Source organism: Moschus berezovskii, chromosome 9 (assembly GCF_049115385.1).
Source record: "Moschus berezovskii isolate FMDL1 chromosome 9, NW_MosBer_1.0, whole genome shotgun sequence".
Lineage (NCBI taxonomy): Eukaryota > Metazoa > Chordata > Mammalia > Artiodactyla > Moschidae > Moschus > Moschus berezovskii.
This window is the reverse complement of record NC_142468.1, coordinates 105,572,611-105,596,323: the sequence shown is the minus strand read 5'-3', so window position 1 is coordinate 105,596,323 and position 23,713 is coordinate 105,572,611. Positions and strand designations below refer to the sequence as shown.

The 23,713-nt window shown below is 35.9% G+C and overlaps 1 protein-coding gene and 1 pseudogene across 1 annotated transcript; both read right to left on the bottom strand.

The window, feature by feature from the left end:
• Positions 1-12,409: 12,409 nt before the first annotated feature.
• On the bottom strand, positions 12,410-13,339 carry LOC148776941 (olfactory receptor 4L1-like; annotated as a pseudogene).
• Positions 13,340-21,002: 7,663 nt separating this feature from the next.
• Positions 21,003-21,977, bottom strand: LOC148776940 (olfactory receptor 4K13-like). The gene has a single exon (XM_088840429.1). It carries the CDS (start codon positions 21,975-21,977, stop codon positions 21,045-21,047), a length of 933 nt encoding a protein of 310 aa, XP_088696555.1. The 3' UTR covers positions 21,003-21,044.
• Between the last annotated feature and the right edge of the window lie 1,736 nt (positions 21,978-23,713).

Below are 23,713 nucleotides of genomic sequence, written 5' to 3'. Positions count from 1 at the left end.
GTCAAGGCTGTGTATTGTCACCTTGCTTATTTAACTTATATGCAGAGTACATCATGAGGAACGCTGGGCTGGAAGAAGCACAAGCTGGAATCAAGATTGCTGGGAGAAATATCAATAACCTCAGATATGCAGATGACACTACCCTTATGGCAGAAAGTGAAGAGGAACTCAAAAGCCTCTTGATGAAAGTGAAAGAGGAGAGTGAAAAGGTTGGCTTGAAGCTCAACATTCAGAAAACAAAGATCGTGGCATCTGGTCCCATCACTGCATGGGAAATAGATTGGGGAACAGTGGAAACAGTGTCAGACTTTATTTTTGGGGGCTCAAAAATCACTGCAGATGCTGATTCCAGCCATGAAATTAAAAAACGCTTACTCCTTGGAAGGAGAGTTATGACCAACCTTGATAGTATATTAAAAAGCGGAGACATTACTTTGCCAACAAAGGTCCATCTAGTCAAGGCTATGGTTTTTCCAGTGGTCATGTATGGATGTGAGAGTTGGACTATAAAGACTCCTGAGCACAGAATTGATGCTTTTGAACTGTGGTGTTGGAGAAGACTCTTGAGAGTCCCTTGGACTACAAGGAGATCCAAACAGTCTATCCTAAAGGAGATCAGTCCTGGGTGTTCATTGGAAGGACTGATGTTGAAGCTGAAACTCCAATACTTTGGCCACCTGATGAGAAGAGCTGACTCATTTGAAAAGACCCTGATGCTGGGAAAGATTGAAGGCAGGAGGAGAAGGGGACGACAAAGGATGAGATGGTTGGAATGCATCACCGACTCAATGGACGTGGGTTTGGGTGGACTCCGGGAGTTGGTGATGGACAGGGAGGCCTGGCGTGCTGAGGTTCATGGGGTCACAAAGAGTCGGACCCGACTGAGTGACTGAACTGAACTGAACTGCTCTCTTGAATATGAAGGATTTCCAGGTGCCTCAACAATTAAAAAATCTTCCTGCAATGCAGGAGACCCTAGTTCGATCCCTCAGTCAAGATGAGCCCCTGGAGAAGGAAATGACAACCCGCTCCAGTATTCTTACCTGGAGAATCCCAAGGACAGAGGAGCCTGGCCGGCTGCAGTGCATAGGGTTGCAGAAAGCTGGACACTACTGAAGCGACTTCGCACTTTAATACGAATATCCTGTAGGGACTTCTCGCTCTTTCAGATTTATTTAAAATCTCATTGTATTAATGGTACGTTTTATACAGAGATTTTCTAAATATCTAGTTTGTGTCTACCTAATTCTACCTTGCCAAATCCTGCTTCAACTGTCATTATATATGCATATTTACTTGTTCTGCCAACACTTGAAGCTTGATCCCTATTCTGCAGAAAATATCATGAGTTTCTAGGTTTTCCATTATTTTCAATGATAGTATGAATTATCTGGATACTCAGGGTTTACTTTTCTTAATTTTAGTCATGATTCCTAATCACATCATCTATTGTCATATTTTACTTTGCAATATCATTTTGAGAATATTTATCTTTTAAATTTTCATGGAAATTGTTGATTATAGCTCATTGTGAAATAAGGATGTGATTTCATATCTTAAAATCCATAGCCTTTTCCTTTCAGCCAATACAGGAGTAATTAAAATACCTTTTTCAGAGTATGAACCTTCTAATGAATTAGCTCTCTGTAATATTTTCACTTACTTGTTCTAAAGGCACAGTATTAGGAGCAGCATGTTCAAGGGTTTATTCAAAATGACAAATCTACTTTTCACTCTCTGTGATTCCCTTCATATGGTTCTGGGTACTATTTTAGGCCTGTTTTATAAAAATGTGAACCACCTTGGAGGCAGACTTGTTGGATCTCTGGGAATCCAAATTTCAGTGGGAGTAGTTAAATCACTGAGGCAAGATGTTCACACTTAATTTCTGATCCTGGAATATACTGTCACTCTCCTGTCATTTCCTGGAGTATTCAAATTTTCCTTTATTCTCTTGAATATGAGGGGCTTCCCTAGTGGGAAGTTGGAATGATTAAAATAGGCATGAGAGTGTTGGTTGATTGTGATATAGTAAGTGTAGACAGCTTTGATTTAACACACACTTTATTTTCCTCACTTCACTCCCAAGAAATTTTCTTACATTCCTTCTAACAACTCTGCAGTAATTTTTGAGATGAATAATCGAAAAATCATTCTGTCCATCAAAATATTAATATAAAAATTGATCTACACATATTGTATAAAAGCACATCTTATGTATATGTTTACATGTTACAGTAGAAATTTTTAAAGATAAAATTGAAATAAATTATGCTAAATTATTTAAAATTGATATTCATTAATGATTAATCATTAAGCTAACTAAAGTATAGCTATTTTCATTATTCAGGTATCTTTCTATGAAATTTTGAGAGAATGTTTATACTCGGCACAAAATAGTTTCATAATCATTGCTGTGTGCTGTTGTGCTGTGTGCTCAGTTGTGTCTGACTGTGACCCCATGGACTGTACCCTGCCAGACTTCTCTGTCCGTGGAATCTTCCAGGCAAGAACACTGGAGTGGATTGCCGTCTCCTCCTCCAGGGATCTCCCCGACCCAGGGACCAAACCTGCGTCTCTTGCATCTCCTGCACTGGCAGGGGGATTCTTACCACTGTGCCGCCCAGGAAGCCCTTTCATAATCATTATCTTTCTTAAAATAAAATATAATAAATTCTTATTTTGTAAGGTGTTGCTTTTACTGAAATAATCATATTGATATTTCTGGTATACTCTGCAACACAGGCTTCAGAGTCTGTTTCAATAACTTGACAACAAGGGCTGCCCTGAATAACTTTTGAATTGGTTGACATCTCTGTTCCTAATCTCCAAATCTTTATTTAATTCTAGTCAAATTCATCATTTAACCCATGGTTTCATACAGAGTTTTTGCATAGATATTGCTTTTTTGCAAGAGTCATTGTAGTTGATGGGAATTTCTCATATACAAATGTTAAAATCTCCCATAGTCTTACAATAAGCGAAATTCCTTTCCACAAGATTTAATTTATTCTATCACTATATTTGCAAACCTTAGAAATGGTTTGTGTGTACCTTTCCATGGTGTTTGCTGATAAGGAATGCATTTTATTTATTGTCATATTGCTCATCTTACCATTTTTACAGAATAGCAGAAAAACAAGTATTTTCTCAGTGGAATGTGGCTTTGTTCATTTGCTATTAATAAGAAACATTCTAAAACACTTTCTATTACATTAAGTGAAAATTTTAAAGCCTTCCATTGATTATTATATGACTATTAATATTTCAAAGAAAATTATCACTAGTTTCATTATGACATTATTGGAAAAGGTGTTTGATATATTTTCAATCTTATGTTTATTGAGGCTTATTTTATCTCCTAACTTGATATCAACCATAGAGAGTGTTCTATGTGCAATTGAAAAAATATGTGCAATTGAAAAAATGATGTAATGTTCGATAAATATCTGTTAAGTTTTTCTGTTCTAATCTGTCATTAAAGACCAATATTTCTTTACGATTTTCTATCTGGAAGAATATCTGTTGATATAAGAAGTGTGTTAAAGGTCCCCTACCATTATTGTACTGTGCTTTTATGTCTGTTAATATTTGCTTTATGTATTTAGGAGTTCCTATGCTGAGTGCATAAATACTTACAAGTGCTATTTCTATTTTGAAAATAAATGATTTTCATTTTTACAAGATGTAATACCAGTCAATCTTGTTTATATTCAGGTTAGCAAATAAGGTATGAATAGCTGCAAAGAGATTTTTAATATTTTAGTAAATTAACAGAGCACTTGATCGTGTAACACAACCTGTAATTTAAAATTGTATTTCATTTAATCATAAATTTCTGATTTTAAAAGCAGAAGATAATCAGCAGCTTAGAAAACAACAGAGAAGAAACAAAAAATAAATTTTTAAAGAGAGACAGGGGACATAGGAGAGCTACTTGGGAAGTGTGGTGTCTCAGTGGCATGTTTACTGGATGACTTGAAGACAGAAATACAAAAAAAAAAAAAAAAAGCAGCCCTGAGGTTGTTCTCTGATACCTGTTTCTCCTGCACTACCCTGCCTTTTCAAAGCTTCTGCTCCAGCCGTGTCTTCCATGATTCAGACTTGCTCGTTGTTTCCTAGCATTCCAGAAATTTATTTCTCTTTCTTCTATTTTAGTTCCTAAATTTATGTTATCTTAAACTTAGAAATATTTCATTACTCTGCAATTATTCGCTTGTTCTTGTTTATTTCTAGCTGAAAATTTTGAAGAAAATATTCCTCTGTAGTAGCATTACACTGGTTCAATTCAGTTCCATTGCTCAGTCATGTCTGACTCTTTGCAACCCCATGGACTGCAGCACGCCAGGCTTCTCTGTCCATCACCAACTCCTGAAGCCAGTTCATGTCCATCAAACTCATGTCCATCAAGTCGGTCATGTCATCCAATCATCTCAACCTCTGTCATCCCCTTCTCCTCCTGCCTTCCATCTTTCCCAGCATCAGGGTCTTTTCCAATGCATTTTCCTTTGAATCAGGTGGCCAAAGTATTGGAGTTTCAGCTTCAACATCAGTCCTTCCAGTAAATATTCAAGACTGATTTCCTTTAGGATTGACTGGCTGGATCTCCTTGCTGTCCAAAAGACTCTCAAGAGTTTTCTCCAACATCACAGTTCAAAAGTATCAATTCTTTGGCACTCAACCTTTTTTATGGTACACCTCTCACATCTGTACATGACTACTGGAAAAACCACAGCTTTGACTACAAGGACCTTTGTTGGCAGTGATGTCTCTGCTTTATAATACACTGTCTAGGTTTGTCATAGCTTTTCATTCAAGGAGCAAGCTCCTTTTATTTTGTGGCTGCAGTCCCCATCCACAGTGATATTGGAGCCCAATAAAATAAAGTTCATCACTGTTTCCATGGTTTCCCCGTCTATTTGCCATGAAGTGACAGGACTGGATGCCATGATCTTAGTTTTTTGAATGTTGGGTTTTAGGCCAGCTTTTTCACTGTCTTTTTCACCCTCATCAAGAGGCTGTTTAGTTCCTCTTTTCTTCCTAATATTAGAGTGACTATTACCTGCATATCTGAGGTTGTTGATATTTCTACCAGCAATCTTGATTCCAGCCTGTGAGTCATCCAGCCTGGCATTTCACATGATGTATTCTGCATAGAAGTTAAATAAGCAGGACGACTGTATACAGCCTTCACATATTCTGTTCCCAGTTTTGAATCAATCAGTTGTCCCATGTAACGTTAGAAATACTGCTTCTTGTCCTGCGTACAAGTTTCTCAGGAGACAGGTAAGATGATCTAGTATTCTCATCTCTTTCATGTCCCCTAAAGTCAGGAATAAGACAAGAGTACCCACTCTCACCACTACTATTCAACATAGTTTTGGAAGTTTTGGCCACATCAATCAGAGCAGAAAAAGACATAAAAGGAATCCAAATTGGAAAAGAAGTAAAACTCTCACTGTTTGCAGATGACATGATCCTCTACTGAATAATAAACTGAAAAAAAATTTTTAAAAAAATTTCCACAGTTTTGTTGTGATCCACATAGTCAAAGGCTTGTATTGAAATAAGCAGATCATCAAAGGAGATAATTTAGTATAAAAAAAGAACCCGATATACCACCATTCATCATTGGATCTTGATTGCCAACTAAGTTCTCAATTAATAATCTGAACATTTTAAAATAAATAGAACCCCTGGGATACGTCTTATTAAATACTTATATTTATTTATAATAAAATTGTGACCCAGGATTTGATTTTCCCAAAAAACTTGACAAATTATCTTGTCAAAGAAAACAACTGAAGCTCTCTCTCATCATATAAAATAACCCATGTCTTTAATGATTAGTTTTCTTCAGTTTGAACTGAGAAGTTCATATAATGTTCTAAACTATGTTTTAATTTATATAAGATGGTCATTTATGGTAGTCTTAGTGCTTGGGAAAAGGAAAGAATAAGGCAATAAGTAATTTACTAGTGAATTGCATCTATTTTTTCTGAAAAAAAAAATAGAAAACTTGAAGAGGTATTAATTTTAGTGCACTGCTAGTTTAATTTTAACATATAAGGCAAAATTAGAGACAAATATAGCACACAAAAATGTCCCAAAGTAGAGTATATTAAAAAAATAAAAATAAAATTTCTATTAGGACCAGTAAAACTAGAACTCCTCTCTGTCACACCTGCTTTTACCATGGAAAATGAATTAGACATTGGCTTTAAGAGCTTATAGCTGCATCCCAGGAGAAGGAGAAAAAGGTTTTTGGTAAGAAAGCAAATCAAGATATTGCTCTATTATAATTAATATTATTTCCATAAAGCATCCTCAGAATTTCTTTTATTAACTATTGAAAGGATACCATCCCAAATAACTTTATTTGATATTTTTGCCATTTTTAAAGCCAGTCTTTAAATTCTGTTATCTACATGATAAATAATTTATAGATGTTAAGATGAACCAATCTTAAATGTATAGTTTGAAAATTTTGTTTTCTTGTGCAGGCATCTATGAAACTACCACACTTGTCAAATTTCTAAATAAATTTTTTTCACACCCAAAATTTCCCTTCTACTGCTTTGCAATAAACATTCACCAGCAGAGATAAGGACTATTCTCATTTCCCTCACGTAATATCAGTTTTGTCTATTGTTGAATTTCTTTTAAATAAAATCTTACAATGTGTATGCTTTTGAGTATCTTCTCCCTAAAATAACAGTCTTTTAGAGATGTATCCAGACTGTTTAATGTACAAGTTTAATTTTTTTAAATGTATTACCGAGTTTTATTCCACTGTGTGAATGTACTATGAATGTAACCTCATCTTGGTATCCATTTCTCAGAAGACCTAAATTAACATAGTTGGTACTGGGAGTGGTCTGAGAAACAGATGAAAATGGGGATTTGTAGCTGGCTCATCACCTGGTGGCCAATAAGATTCCACTGCAAATGGCAGGGTTCCCAGTGGCTCAGTGATAAAGAATCCAGCTGCCAGTGCAGGAGATGCAGGTTCAATTCCTGGCTCAGGATGATCCCCTGGAGGAGGAAATGGCAACCCACTCCGGTATTCTTGCCTGGAAATTTCCATGGACAGAAGAGCCTGGCAGGCTGCAGACCATGGGGTCATAAAGAATTGGCTCTGACTGACTGAGTGAGCACACATTCACTCAGGTGGTAGATGGGACACAGGCCCTTGCTTAGTGCAGTTGGCTGATGGCTAAATATTTCATGGGTGGTGATCTGGGAATTCAACCTGTTGGAAAGGAATGCTATTGCAGGTGAATGATTCTTTTATTTGGAAGAAAGAGAAGAGAAATTCCTATAAAGAGAGCAGTTGTTTGGTTACTGTAAGTTGTATTGATGCCTTGAAATAAAAAGAAACTGAAAGTCGTTAACTAACAAACATTAAAGGTTAGGTGTAAGGATTTAAAAACTCTTTGGTAGTTTACAAAGAGTTCCTTGTCTCCTGAGTAAGTAGACACAGACAAGCAAGATACTGAAGATCTAACAGAGTTACACAAGTATACCTATAGAATATCCTTCACCTTTGAAACTGTTAGTTACTCAGGAGTGTCTGACTCTGCAACCCCATGGACTGCAGCCCGCCAGGCTCCTCTGCCCATGGAATTCTCTAGGCAAGAATACTGAAGTGTGTTGCCATTCCCTTCTCTAGGGGATCTTCCACAGTTACACGGATCCAAAAGAGTACAAACACTCCAGGCATGTGTATCATGATAAGGTCAGAGCACTGGTTGGGAAAAGTTTAAAACCCTGAAGTATGGAATGAGTACATCTGGATAAATGCCCTGATAGACTGGTTCTACAGATTCCTCAACATCAGTAAGAGCTAGAACTTTCTGCTGCTCAAGAAGCTTCAGAGGCGTCACTTCTGCAAGGAGATAGGTCATCTTTTAGGCCTGGACTAACTTCCTCTTCTGCTTAATAACTGAAGTAGAAGCCCAGCATAATCCCTGGGATACACTGGGCCTGATAAAAATGAAAGAGACTATATACTAAAGTAATTGTGAGATTTTACTGTCATGTTCTGGCAGGAGCCGTGAGACTATTATTGAAGGGAGTCATGAGACTGTTACTGAAAGGAGTATTCATGCTACGCTCTCTTCATTCCAAAGGGAATCTTTATGACAGTTACTTTCAATTCTCAGTCAGGCAAATCATGAACTGTTTCATTAGTGTCAGTTTCTGGAGATTTACCTTGCTTCTTTCTTTAGAACATCTTTGCCTGGTTCTCTGTTGATTCTCTGCATTGGTCTCTAAACATTAGACCGTGCAGGCACCTCTCCAGTCTTCACAGATTGGCCTTGTACAGGAGGAGGTCCTCACCAATAAACCTGAACAGAGGTTCTGGAGACCTCTGCCAATGGTTTCCCTCCTCAGGAGGAAGCATGCCTCTTGGTAGTGATTTTTGTTTTCTCACTCTGTGGACAGATCGTGGTGGGGTATGTGGTGAAGCTTTGGCGTCTAGAAGCCCAACCTGCTATCCCCATTCTCCCCCAGCACCTGGACTCTATCAGAACCATCACAGCTCCAAGCCTGGTGAGATAAGTACTAGTTCTTTGGGAATCCTCTGTGAAGTTGGGATGCTAGATCCGTAAATTAACTCTTTCCTTTACAGGTGGAAGCTGAGAGCTGGAATATTTTATCCACTCATTCTGTGCTGAGTTATGGAGAATCAATTATATAACTGGTCCAGCTAACTGCCTCTGTCTTCCCCCAGACAGCCAGACTGTGACAGACCTGTAAGAGCTCCAATACTAGCAAGACCTGAATCTCCTTGCCTGATTTGGTGAGTCTGATTTTTCATTCTCCAGGGGTAAAAGAGATTTTCAATTGGTTTCAGGGTTCCCACAAAGAAAATCTGTTCACTCAGTTCAGTTCAGTTCAGTTCAGTTCCGTTCAGTGGCTCAGTCGTGTCCGACTCTCCGCGACCCCATGAATCACAGGACATCAGGCCTCCCTGTCCATCACCAACTCCCGGAGTTCACTCAAACTCATGTCCATCGAGTCAGTGATGCCATCCAGCCATCTCATTCTCTGTCGTCCCCTTCTCCTCCCACCCTCAATCCTTCCTAGCATCAGACTCTTCTCCAGTGAGTCAACTCGTCGCATGAGGTGGCCAAAGTATTGGAGTTTCAGCTTTAGCATCAGTCCTTCCAATGAACACCCAGGATTGATCTCCTTTAGAATGGACTGGTTGGATCTCCTTGAAGTCCAAGGGACTCTCAAGAGTCTTCTCCAGCACCACAGTTCAAAAGCATCAATTCTTCGGCGCTCAGCTTTCTTCACAGTCCAACTCTCACATCCATACATGACCATGGGAAAAACCATAGCCTTGACTAGACAGACCTTGGTTGGCAAAGTAATGTTTCTGCTTTTTAATATGCTATCTAGGTTGGTCATAACTTTTCTTCCAAGGAGTAAGCGTCTTTTAATTTCATGGCTGCAATCAGCATCTGCAGTGATTTTGGAGCCCAAAAAAATAAAGTCTGACACTGTCTCCACTGTTTCTCCATCTATTTCCCATGAAGTGATGGGACCAGATGCCATGATCTTCGTTTTCTGAATGTTGAGCTTCAAGCCAAACTTTTCACTCTCCTCTTTCACTTTCATCAAGAGGCTTTTGAGTTCCTCTTTGCTGTTAAATTGGTGTGTTTATTGGAGAGCAATGGACCAGGGATTCCTCCTCTCATGTTGCTCATGTCACTCTTAGCATCAAGTAGTGAGGTAAGCTGTGACGTGAATGAGTCTTGAAAACATTGAAGAGAAGCCAGTCTAAAAAGACCACATCCTTGCTTCCCTCACACTCCCGGCTCTAGGCAACCATTAGTCTACTTTCTACTTCTAAGGGTTTGCCTATAAAGGATATTTCATACGAATGGACTAAAGTAACGTGTAGTTTTTAGTGACTCATTTCTTTAACTTAGCCAAATGTTTTCAAGATTCATACATAGTGTAGCATATGCCAGTACCTGATTCATTTTTATTTCCAAATAATATTCCATTATATGTATATAGCATGTTTTACGGAGAAGGCAATGGCAAGCCACTCCAGTACTCTTGCCTGGAAAATCCCATGGATGGAGGAGCCTGGTAGGCTGCAGTCCGTGGGGTCGCTAAGGGTCGGACACGACTGGGCGACTTCACTTTCACTTTTCACTTTCACACATTGGAGAAGGAAATGGCAACCCACTCCAGTGTTCTTGCCTGGAGAATCCCAGGGACGGGGGAGCCTGGTGGGCTTCCGTCTATGGGGTCACACAGAGTCGGACACGACTGAAGTGACTTAGCAGCAGTAGCAGCAGCATGTTTTATTTATCCATTCATTAGTTGATGAACATTTGGGTCGTTTTAACATTTTTACTAGTATGATGAAAGCTGCTACAATCATTTTAGTATAATTTTTGGGGTGTACATGTGCCTTAATTTCTTTTGAAGATGAATTTGGAATGAAGTAACCTGGGCACATGGTAATTCTATATTTAACATTTTTGAGGAACTGCCAAAATTCTCTCCAAAATGGTTACACCATTCTGTATTCCATCAGCAGTATATGAGGGTTCCAATTATTCTACATCCTTGTCAACCCTTGTTATTTGTCACCTTTTTGATTATATCCATCTTAGAGAAATAATCATAATTTTATGGGACAATTTTAGGTATAGCATAAAACTGTTTCACTGGTAATTTTTTATGAACATTCTGGTCAATAATATGTTATAGGTTATTTTGACATTTGTGAACTACTGCAAGGAGATCCAACCAGTCAATTCTAAAGGAGATCAATCCTGGGTGTTCATTGGAAGGACTGATGCTAAAGCTGAAACTGCAATACTTTGGCCTCCTCATGCGACGAGTTGACTCACTGGAAAAGACTCTGATGCTGGGAAAGGTTAGGGGCGGGAGGAGAAGGGGACGATGGAGAATGAGATGGCTGGATGGCATCACCGACTCTGTGGACATGAGTTTGAGTGAACTCCAGGAGTTGGTGATGGACAGGGAGGCCTGACGTCCTGTGATTCATGGGGTCGCGGAGAGTCGGACACGACTGAGCGACTGAACTGAAATGAACTGAACTGAAGCATGAATTTGGAGAAGGCAATGGCAAGCCACTCCAGCCCTCTTGCCTGGAAAATCCAGGAGGAGCCTGGTAGGCTGCAGTCCATGGGGTCGCTAAGAGTCGGACACGACTGAGCGACTTCACTTTCACTTTTCATTTTCATGCGTTTGAGAAGGAAATGCAATCTACTCCTGTGTTCTTGCCTGGAGAATCCCAGGGACACGGGGGAGCCTGGTGGGCTGCCGTCTATGGGGTCACACAGAGTCGGACACGACTGAAGCGACTTAGCAGCAGCAGCAAGCATGAATTTAGCTTGCCATACAGTTTAAAGAAACAGGCTACCAACATGCTGTAAAGAATCCGAGCACTGTGTTTTAACAGCATCACTTTGGATGAACTTGAAGATGCATTGAATGGAGAAAAAAATCTATATCTTCTTTAGGATTAATTTGAAAACTATTGCCTGGAACAAGAAGAAATGTTTAGTCTCTTGAATTGGGGAAGAATATTTAAGTTTAGCCATCAATAAGTTTGGGATTCTGAATTCAGCAAGAAATGCCCCCTTGCCCTTAACACTAACAAGCAAATGTTAATTTGCTTATAATTGCAAGAAAAATTTCAAGCTTACCAAAGACAATTGAACCATAGTTTAAGCACTTGGAAAAGACAAGTTACATGGTATATTACATAAAATTTAAAAAAAAGTGCTTCTACTTTTGTTTCCTTAGGTTTGAAAGTCAGTTGTGAATACAAATGGAATTTCTTAAGAGTGTTTGATTTCAAGGCTGCTCTATGAAGTTCTATTAAAATTGCCCTTCTATTGTTTTTTCCCTTTGGTATCTTATGTTCAATCTAGCATTCTATATTTATGATGCTGTCAAATATGACTTTTTATTCTTACATTTTCTTTCATTTGTTCGAATTCTTTCAATCATTGTTTGTTCAGTCTCATTTAATGATACTGTAAATGACAGTCATTTATAAATGACTATGAGTATAAATGATAGTATTATGACTGTCATTAACAACCCATTTCAATTAAAGTAATCTCTAACAGTAATCACCATGTTTTTGTATTTATTTCTTCACTAACAAATATATATTGCCTGTATCATAAAGTATTTAATGATTTTTATATGGCTATTTGCTGAGATCACTAATTATCATTATAACAGCATTTAATAAATTTAAAATATATTATCATTAATTTTGTATGCATCAGTTATGATTCTAAAATAAGAAAGTAAAACTATGTATTGCATATGTATTCAAATTATATTTGCAATATATTTGAAAGCTGGGTTACCTATACAGTTCTAAAATCTAAAAGTTCTATGTGGAGCTAACATTTTGGAACCTTAATTTTTACATGGCCTCTTGCATTTTCTGATTTCTCAGGGTGTAAATAATAGGATTCAATAAGGGTGTGAATACAGTGTAAAATACAGCAAGGACTTTATTGCTGGCAAAACTCTTGAATGGCTAGGCATAGATGAAGATACACGGCCCAAAGAACAGACTGACCACAGTGATGTGGGCAGACAGTGTGGACAGAGCTTTGGAGAGGCCTCCCGATGATCTTCGTTGCACAGTGGCCGGGAGGACAGTGTAGGAGACAAGCAGGAGGAGGAAACAGATAAGTGACAAGAGTCCACTGTCAGCAATGACAAATAATTCCAGGGTGTATGTTTCCACACACGCAAGCTAAATCACAAGGGGAAGGTCACAGAATATGTTGTCTACAATGCGGGGGCCACAGAAAGGCAGGTTTACCGTTAATACCATCTGACTCATGGTGTGTATAAAACCAATTGTCCATGAGAGTATAACAAACCCGTTCAGCAACCTGTGGTTCATGATTTTCCTGTAGTGCAGGGGTTTACATATGGCCACATATCTGTCAAAAGCCATGGCTACCAGAAGAGTTGCCTCAGCACCTCCAAACAAGTGCATAAAGGACATCTGAGCCATGCATCCCCATATAGAGATGGTCTTGTGTTCAGTGAGCAAGTCTCTGATCATCTTGGGTGTGGTGACCGTGGAGAGACACATGTCCAAAAAGGAGAGGTTTCCGAGGAGGAAGTACATGGGAGAACGAAGGGTGGAACTGCATGTCACTGTGACCACAGTGAGAGCGTTTCCCAGCACAGTAGCCCCATAGATCAAGGAGAATGTCACGAAGAAGACAACCTGAAGTTCCCATCCTGCAGAAAATCCTTGCAAAATAAACTCAGTCACTACAGATCCATTTTTCAGATCCATTTACTCAACTCAGAAAGATTCCAGATGTTCTTCATATACAAAGAGAATTTTTTTAAAAAGCCACAGTTAGCACTGACTGACATGGGATCGCAAAGAGTCAAACACGACTTATCAAATGAACTTCAACAAAAACACCAACATTTTTTGATTTCTATTTGATGAGTAAAGATAGTCTTAAATCTCAGATCTTTTGGAGCTGTTTTCTCAAATCCTTTTATTATCATTGTTCACAGTGAAGAGTTTGTGTGTTGTGTGCAAATGGTATGTCGTGGTTTAGAAGTAAATAGTGAAATTATTCAATCCTAATGTATAGATATTGCTTTGGTTGTAATATATCATACTAAATTTTATTTGCTGAGCTTTTAAATGTCATTCTTAGGAGGTAGAGTGATCAAAATTAATTATAATTATGTGATCACTATGTCATAAGCTGTGTTGTATTTCACATATGTTAACAAGCTTTAGTGTTATGAGCATAGCAATGTCGTTATTATAATTATCCTAATTTTGTATTAAAGGAAACTTGGCACAGATGTTTTAAATGACTTACACCAGCATCTGGGCATGTAGCAAAACACCATATTCCAGCCAAACATAAAGGAATGTATATTTATGGTCAAGTTATTAAATATTGATTGAATTAATATGTTCCATTTATATGAGCATAACAGACATGATTCAACAAGTATTTGGAATCCCTCTATGTAATTAACTGCACTTTTTTTCTTATACAAAAGGAATCAGAATCTGGTATCTCAGGAGTTAACCATCTAGAGATTAATTATCAATCAAAAATTAGCAATGAGACATGGAAGAAAATATTTAATTTAGCACATGATTTGTGAAAAATGTAAGTTTTTTTAAATTGGCAACCAGTTCCAAGTGTCACGTTTAAGACACAGCTTCAAGCTTGCTTGTTTTTATCTTCAAACCATTTTAAAAAGTAAAAAAAAAAAAAAACTTACTCATGGTCAGTAAATAAAAAGGACAAGGCTTAAAGACTGAAGATTTATAAGAAGAAAAGAATTGATAGCAGTGAGTAGAAAGAGTGGTGTATTTGGAAAAGTGACTGAATTAAGTTTTAAAGATGCTTAGGAAATGTTTGTTTTCTTTTCTCCAGTGACCTGTAAATCTCTCCTTGTTTTCAGCTCTGCTCGGTCTCTTGTCAAAATATCTTATCACCGTTATCCAACCTTAATTATCTTAATTATCTTGTTATCTTACCTCCGATATTTTTAAGAAATAGTCAGTGTCTACAAACTAGGGGAAATAATAGTGAAAAATGATGTAGTTCCTGTAGGTCAACCTCCAGAAGTGTACAGAGTGGATGCTAAGTGGTGTACTGTGGACCTGGAGGGGCATGCAGAGGACAGTCTCCACACCATGCCTTCTATAACGATTGTGTTACATGACTATCATGAGAGTGACCAGAAATATTGCTGTTGAGACTTTTGTGACAGAAATTTCAATAACTGCATGCATTTTGGGGAAGTGACATGACTTGATAACTGTTAGAAAGAATGAATATGCCAGTTATAATTTGGAAACCAATATCCTTGAATTTTATTTCCCACAATAAAGTAAAAACAGAAAAACTTGCAAATGGAATTAATTTAGTTAAATATAATTGATTATTAAAGATTTATTTTGGCCTTTTATTTCAGAGGGAAAGCTGGAATTTACTGTGTTGATGACTTTCCCGGCATTTCTGTCTCTTATTCCTCTCTTTCATTTTTTATCTATTTATGTTTTAAATTTATTTATTTTAATTGGAGGCTAATTACTTTACATTATTGTATTGGTTTTGCCATACATTGACATCTCAAAATATTTATTTGGTTCTGCACTTAGTATACCTGCTTCTATATTATGAAGGTAAAAAGACTATACAAATTAAATAAGTTATCATATAGTTTAGACAAAAATCCTATCAATGAAGAAAATTGTCTTCCTCTTAAATAATTGCACATTTTATTTTAGTTAACTTTACTCAATTTATGATTCTCTTTGCAAGAATTTGAAGACAAAATCACAGTATATTAGAGTTAGGATGGAACTTTGTAATCATTCGTTCTCTTTAGTAAATGAAAAATCAAGACCCCCATAATTAATTATATTTTCCCAAGTCTTAGAGGTAGGACCACCCCGAGGAAATGTAGTGATTATTAGGTGAGATGGTGTATGTATAAGCTCATGGATGGACACAGAATGGGCACAGAGAGGGCATGTGTTGAATCTGAGTCTCTCATATAATCTTATATAATCCTGAGACTTTTCCATATAAATCTGTATTAGGGAAGGAAGGAGTCAAGACTTGTTTTAGTAAATTGTTGAAAATAAATATTTCTACTCTTGCTCATGTGTATATAAGACATAAATTACTTAATATAACAAAAGAAGAAGCAGGTAGCAGAGGATGAGATGGTTAGATAGCATCACCAAATCAATGGACATGAATCTGAGCAAACTTCAGGAAATAGTGAAGGACAGGTGAACCCTGTGTGCTGAAGTCCATAGGGTCACAAAGAGTCAGACCCAACTTAACAGCTGAACAATGAACAGTATAAGCATAACTAACTCAAATAAATATTTTCTCCCATTTTCATTATAGACATTTAAATAAATTAAGCATAATTTCTATCGACTAATTTCACCTTTTTCGAAAACTGTACATATTTATCTTAAAATACAGATGAAACTGAAAAATATGATTAATAAAAGAAACTGGGCACAATAGACTATATGCTTTGTAAGTTCACTTACATTAAATGTCTAGAAACAGCTAACCTATGAAAAAAGAATGCATATTAGTAGCCCTTCAGCTGGGGATTGATTGGAGATGGGGGTGAGTTTTCTTTTTGCAGTGGTGAAAATTATTTAAAACAAGATTGTGGTGATCCTTGCACAGCTATGTGAATAGAATAATAATCATTCAAATGTGTATTAAATGGTTACCTGAAATTGATTAAAAGAAATCGTATGAGAGCCGAAAAATTGATGCTTTTGAACTGTGGTATTGGAGAAGACTCTTGAGAGTCCCTTAGACTGCAAGGAGATCCAACCAATCCATCCTAAAGGAGATCAATCCTGGGTGTTCATGGGAAGGACTGATGCTAAAGCTGAAACTCCAATACTTTGGCCACCTTATGTGAAGAGTTGACTCATTGGAAAAAAAAACTCTGATGCTGGGAGGGATTGGGGGTGGGAGGAGAAGGGGACGACAGAAGATGAGATGGCTGGATGGCATCACCGACTCGATGGACATGAGTTTGAGTGAACTCCGGGAGATGGTGATGGACAGTGAGGCCTGGCGTGCTGTGATTCATGGGGTCGCAAAGAGTCGGACACGACTGAGTGACTGAACTGAACTGAGCTGATCCCTATTCTGCAAAAAATAATATGAGTTTCTAGCTTTTCCACTATTTTCAGTGATAGTATGAATTATCTGGATGCTCAGGAATTTATGTTTCTTAATTTTATCCATCATCCTTAATCACTTACCATATACCACCAAATTCATTTGCAATATCAGTTTGAGAGCATATACCTTTAAATTTTCATGGAAATTGTTGATTATAGTCCATTGTAAAATAAATATGTAATCCCATGTCTTGAAAACCATAGTATTTTCCTTCTAGTCAACACAGAATTAATTAAAATACCATCTTCGGTATACTAAATTTGTAATGAATTAATCCTCTATAATGTTTTCACTTACTTGCTGTAAAGGTGCATTATGAGAAACAATGTGTTCAAGATGTTATTTGAAATTAGAAATCTAATTTTCACTCTCTGTGATGCCCTTCATGTGGTTCTGGATATTGTTTTCTGCATCTTTTATAAAGACGTGAACCACTTTGGAGGCAGATTTTTTTTGGAGCCCTCGGAATCCAAATTTCAGTGGGAGTAGTTAAAACTTTGGGACTGCTGTGATAGCATGACCAGGAGAGATGTTTACTCTTCATTTCTGGTCCTTGAGCCTTGGAATGATTAAAATAGTCATGAGAGTATTGGCTTTTTGTGATATAATAAGTTCAGACAGCTTTGATTTAATGGACACTTCCTCTTCCTCACATTATTCCCAAGCTACATTTTTACCTTCCTTCTAACAATTTTGTGGTATTATTTCAGATGAATAATCTCTAAATTTTTCTGACCATTACATCTTTAATAGAAATTTGATCTATACATGTTACAGGCTTACTCCTAAAAGTGCATATTATATGCACATTAATATATTTAGGAAATAGAAAATTGTAAAGATATACTGAGAATAATTCACATTAAATTACTTCAAACTTCATATTATACATTAATGTTACAACTAACTGTTTTATGGTTATTAAAATACTAATATTTTTTAAAATTTATTTACCTTGCTATGAGAGTTTCAGAGAATATTTATATAGCAAAATATGTTTTCATTGTCATTGCCCTTTTTACTATAAAATCTTACAGTAAATTCTTTCTTTATAAGAGTTTGCTTTTACACAGTTCATCATATTGATCATCCTAATATACTTAGCATAGCAGGCTTCAAAGTCTGTTTCAATAACTTGCCAGCAATGTCATGAGTAACTTTCAAATTGGTCGACATATCTGTATCTTATCTGCAAGTTCTTATTTAATTCCAGTCAAATTCACTATTCAACCAAGGGCTTAATGTAGATTTTTGTCATAGACTAGCTTTCATTATGAGTTAGTATTATTGATGACAATTTTTATGTACAAGTGTTAAAATCTTTCAACTCTTGTATAAGGCAAAACTCCTCCCAAGACATAATTTATTCTATCACTTAATTGTGAGATAGTTAGAAATAGTTTCTGTGTGCTTTTCAATAGCATTTGCTGATAAGGAATGTATTTTATTTATTGTTGTACTGCTTATCTTAGTCATTTTTATAAGAATGGCAGAAAATACAAGTAATTTCTCTGTGGAATGTGGCTTTTGTTCTTTTGGTACAAGTAAGAAACGGAAACACTTGTTACTACATTTAGTTAAAATTTAAAGCCTTCCATTGGTTATCATTGACTATTAATATTTCAAATAAAATTATAGAGGTTTATTTTATGTTTTATATATTTAGTTTTTAGTGTTTTACTAATTTTGATGACTAGCTAATTTATCAAGGTACGATATATATTGTCACATTCATTGTTAATAAAGATGGAAGTAAATCCATATTGTGAAATAATTTTTCTTAACTTAAAATATTTTGCCAGTTTACCGTCAGTTCTGTATCTCAATGTTCTTTTATTAATACTTTGTGATTTAGCTAAGAAAAAGTTCATATTGTGGATATAATTATGAATTCTGTCATTTTATAATCGTTTACATGAATTTTAAAAACAAGAATGATCTTCAATCCAAGGTTTATTCACAGAAACATTTTTAAAGCCCTAATGAAGCTGTGGAGGATAAATTGAGCTAAAATAAGATAATATAATCTTTAAGTATTCCCTCCCCTTTACTTTTAGCACAACTAAGCTATTATATGGAGAGATAGTTGTTTATTGAATAACAATTTGTTCAAAGTAAATGACCTTGAAGAGAACTGCTTTTGATCCCCCTCTGTCTTTGATTAACTCACATTTTCTCCAGAAACTTTAAATGCCATATAGCATGACCAGGCAACACACAGATTAATTGAGTACCTAAAATAATCTGTGTAGTAAATAATAACAAAATTTATCATTTAATATTAAAAGACATAAATAGATGTTCTCATCTTTTTGTACCTAATTAGATGATTACAGTTAGTTTAAAATGCATGCACCCTCCTTAAAACCATGGGTTTGAATGACATTTTAAAATAACTGCTTAATTCAGGCTTCTCTTTTGTTTCAACTATGAATTCTAACTCAATTTATTTATATAATATCCTTTATTCTTGATTAAATATGCACCCTAAGTTACTGGTCAGGGTAAAATTCTGTGATTCTCAATACATGCCTTCTCTCTTCTCAAATGTTTAATACTCTCATTCTATCTTTATTTAAACTGCCAAGGAACAACAGTTGTCTTAGCCTAAAGATGTATACAAATTAAGACAGTCACCCTCTTTTCTCCAAATGGAAAGACGAAATTCTATAGGTTACTATGTACATCTCAGTGTGGTATTATTATTTCCTCTAATTTAGTCATAATCCCACATGAATATCCCATATCCTAGAGACAAAATTCTAAAGTTAACCTCCAACAACTACTTGATAATGAACAACCAAAAAAAATTGAAATTTGTCAGCAAATACTATACATACACAATGACCATAAATATTTTAGGAAGAAACAGTCTTAGTTTCTATAATCATCATTCTACTAAACTATTGTAGTATTTATTTATGTCTATCTTCTTTTACTACCAATTGCATTCTTCTTTTGTCTTCATCCAAGATCTCCAATGATGGTGATTCTTTACTTGGTGGAGTGAATCAAATTCTAATTTGTACTAGGTTGTGTGATTTTCTTTTTTTTTTAAGAAAAAAGAAATTTTATTATTTTTTAAAATTTATTTATTTTAATTGGAGGCTAATTACTTTACATTATTGTATTGGTTGGAGAAGGCAATGGCAAGCCACTCAAGTACTCTTGCCTGGAAAATCCCATGGATGGAGGAGCCTGGTAAGCTGCAGTCCTTGGGGTCACTATGGGTCAGACACGACTGAGCGACTTCACTTTCACTTTTCACTTTCACACATTGGAGAAGGAAATGGCAACCCACTCCAGTGTTCTTGCCTGGAGAATCCCAGGGACGGGGGAGCCTGGTGGGCTTCCGTCTATGGGGTCACACAGAGTCGGCAGCATTGTATTGGTTTTGCCATACATTGACATGAATCTGCTTGATATGCACATACTGTGAGGCACCATAGAGAATCACATGGGTTTCAAACATGATTTTTCCTACCCTGCTGTCTATCAGTAGTACTAGTACACCTTGCTCAATGGGTCAACCTTCTTGCTGCTGCTGCTGCTAAGTCACTTCAGTCGTGTCCGACTCTGTGTGACCCCATAGACAGAAGCCCACCAGGCTGCCCCATCCCTGGGATTCTCCAGGCAAGGCTATTTTAATAAACTCTTTTTATTGAATCAGAGGCATAAGGAAACAGAAATTGTTGGCTTCTTTTCACTTTCAGATCAAGGGAAAATCATTTTAACCTTTTGTTGGGAAGATTTAATTATTGGGACTATGACATGTAAGGGAGAGGACAGGAAGCAAACATGTATGAATACTAATTAAAGTTTAGATAAAAATATTTTACTTATAACAGCATAGATTTTGTAGTTACATGTAGGATCTGATTCTAGGTCTAGTACTTAACAATTTTTGTGACAAGTTTGTTAAATTTTTAATGTGCAGTTTCTGGTGATAAATATAAATAATATTCTCTATTTTCATTGTGTGAGGTTAAGAGAAAATGCATGCAAAATGCCTTAGACATGGTTAGAACTCAACAAACAGTATTTTAAAATCTAAGAATTTATAGAAAAATTTAAAATTGCAACATAAATGAATGATAATATATTGGAATGATTTGCACTTAGATGTACAATTCATAATGCTTTGTTGCATATATGCTTGTGTAAGGAAAAGTAATAATTTCCCAAAATATGACTTATGTTCAGTGTAAAATCTTATACCTGTATCTCTGGATGATGATTACAATAACAACAACGATGATGCCTTTGATGATTGTAATATTTAAGTTAAAAGGCTGATCTGGAACTCACATTCTTGGACTTTATTTTTATTATTGCTTTCTTCATGTCTTTATTCCTAAATGAGTAAATGATTGGATTTAAAAGGGGAGTAAAAATTGTATAAAACACAGAGAAGATCTTATCTATGAAAACATGGCTGAATGGCCATATATAGATAAAGAGGCAAGGTCCAAAGAATAGTACCACCACGGTGATGTGGGTTGAAAGAGTGGACATGGCCTTGGAATATCCACTGGAGGAGTGATGATGGACAGTTATCAGGATGATGCTATAGGAAATGAACAGAAATGTGAAACAGAACAAAGAAAGTAGTCCACTAAATGCGATGACTAATAAGTCTAAGACATAGGTGTCAGTGCAGGCAAGCTTGATCACCTGAGGCAGGTCACAAAAAAAACTATCTACAACATTGGGGCCACAGAATAGTAAAGTCACTATAAAAACCATTTGGCTAACAGAGTGCACAAACCCAGTAATCCAGGAGAAAAGTGCAAGTCTGATGCAAATATGGTGGCTCATAATATTTTTGTAATTTTTGCATATGGCAATTAATCTATCAATTGCCATGGCTACAAGCAACATCATCTCACTTCCACCTAAAAGGTGAAGGAAAAAAATCTGGGCCATGCATCCTTCATAAGAAATGGCCTTATTTTTACTAATTAAGTCACCAATCATTTTAGGAGTAGCAAAGGAAGCCAGAGACATATCAATAAAGGACAGGTTGACCAGTAGGAAGTACATTGGAGACTGTAATGGAGGGTCCAGTTTCACTACCAAGATAATAATGAGGTTACATAATAAAATGGCTATGTAAATAATGGTAAAAAAGAAAAAAAAGAAAATCTGTAACTCATGAAACTCTGTGAGTCCCAGCAAAATAAATTCAGCCACTACAGAGTGATTTTGTTTTTCCATTTGTTTGGCTGTTGGCATATGTTACCTAAAACAAAATCAAAATAGAAAGTCTGTTAGTTAAACTTGAAAGATAAGTGCATAGTCACTTAACTTTTTTTCCCTAAAATTCACTGAAATGCTTAAAAAGGATAAAAAAGAATCAACACTAAATCCAGCTTTTTGAAAGAGATAGACACAATTTATTAATAAAAATTATGAGGAATATCTACCATAAACCAAGATGTTTGAAGAAAATTGAAACTATCAATATGTAACTCATATTTGGGCTAATTATAAGAAAAGTGATTATCTCAGCTGGTGAGAGAATATTCAAGCTCCTTGCCACGTTTTTAGATTTTGAGAAATAGGTTTATTCATCCTCCATAGACAAAAAATAAGGTCTACCATCTTGAACTCTAATAATAGTAAGGGTCATGTAAGTGAAAGAAAGGCCAAGTGGTTTTCTAATTATAAACAGGACCAAGAGAAATGAAACTGAGTAACTGGAATATAGAGCATCAACAATCTAGAAGTCATTCTGTATTTGCGGCTGAAAGTTAGATGAACAGAGATAATAAACATGATGAGTCTTTGAGACAAATGAATCTATGCTGGCAAACTGAGATAGCTTCTCGTCTTATTTTTTTCTGAGACGGAAGAAGTGTCCAAATATTTGAGTCTTCTCCCACAGGCCCTGATTTCCTTTGGGCCTATGAATTTAGCAGATTGTGAAGTACAGTGCAGTGATAGCCTAAATGGATGCTTGCTGCTGGCTTGTAGATCCCTGATAAACAAAAGGAAATCTGTTTATCAGGGAACACATCCATATTGCTCTGGATGTGTAAAGCAGACCTTTGTAGAATGACATCCACTTATACCATGTATAATGCTAGCCAGAATTTTTGAAACAAAATAACAAGGAATATATACCAGGTATCTAAGAAGAGATAGTAACACAACACATTGTTAAGAGATCTAAAAAAAAACAAAAAACGGAAGAGTTTCTAGCTGGGCAAAGGAAAATATTTTTAAATATTTTAAGAATTCGGAAAAGTAAAAAATACTATAATAAAGATCATCCTGTTTTAAGAATTAACAAGTATGTGCATTTTTATCATTTTGCATCAAATTTTTAAAGAAAATAAAAAATACTGGCAGAGGTAAAGTTCACTTATCATCTAGTTTATGTATGACATGAAAATGATTACGTGATATCCTGTCATAACAACATTTTGCAAATGATTTTATTTTTACTGACAAACTGATATTCTAAAATTGTACAATATACTCGTACATATCCATTTACATGTAAAAAATTTTTTCAAGATTACATTACCAGAAGCACAATTACTAGTCATTTTCAACTAATCAAATAATGCAAATTTCTCAATAAAGATTTATATAAATACTACTTTGCACAAATATTGGTATTTTTTTAGCTCTCATTCTCACCACCTGATTTTATTGTAGGAATGCAAAAATGGTTCAATACTAGAAACTCACTTTATATAATTAACAAAATTAAAGAGTTAGGCAAGTAACATAATTTACAAGTGACAACAAAATAAGCATCTAATAAATATTGGATTCATAAATTGTAAAATATGCCAATTATCTTTAAGTTCATATATATATTCATATACTCCCAATCTGAATTCAAGTAGGAGTTTTTGGAAAATTGACATGTTAATTCTAAAATGTATATTGAATTACAAAAGGTCAAGATGAGCCAAGGCTGTTTTGAAGAACAAAGCTAA

What these genes read in the sequence shown, in the direction of transcription:
- LOC148776940 (XM_088840429.1), bottom strand. Translation starts at nt 21,977, where the DNA reads ATGGAAAAACAAAATCACTCTGTAGTGGCTGAATTTATTTTGCTGGGA.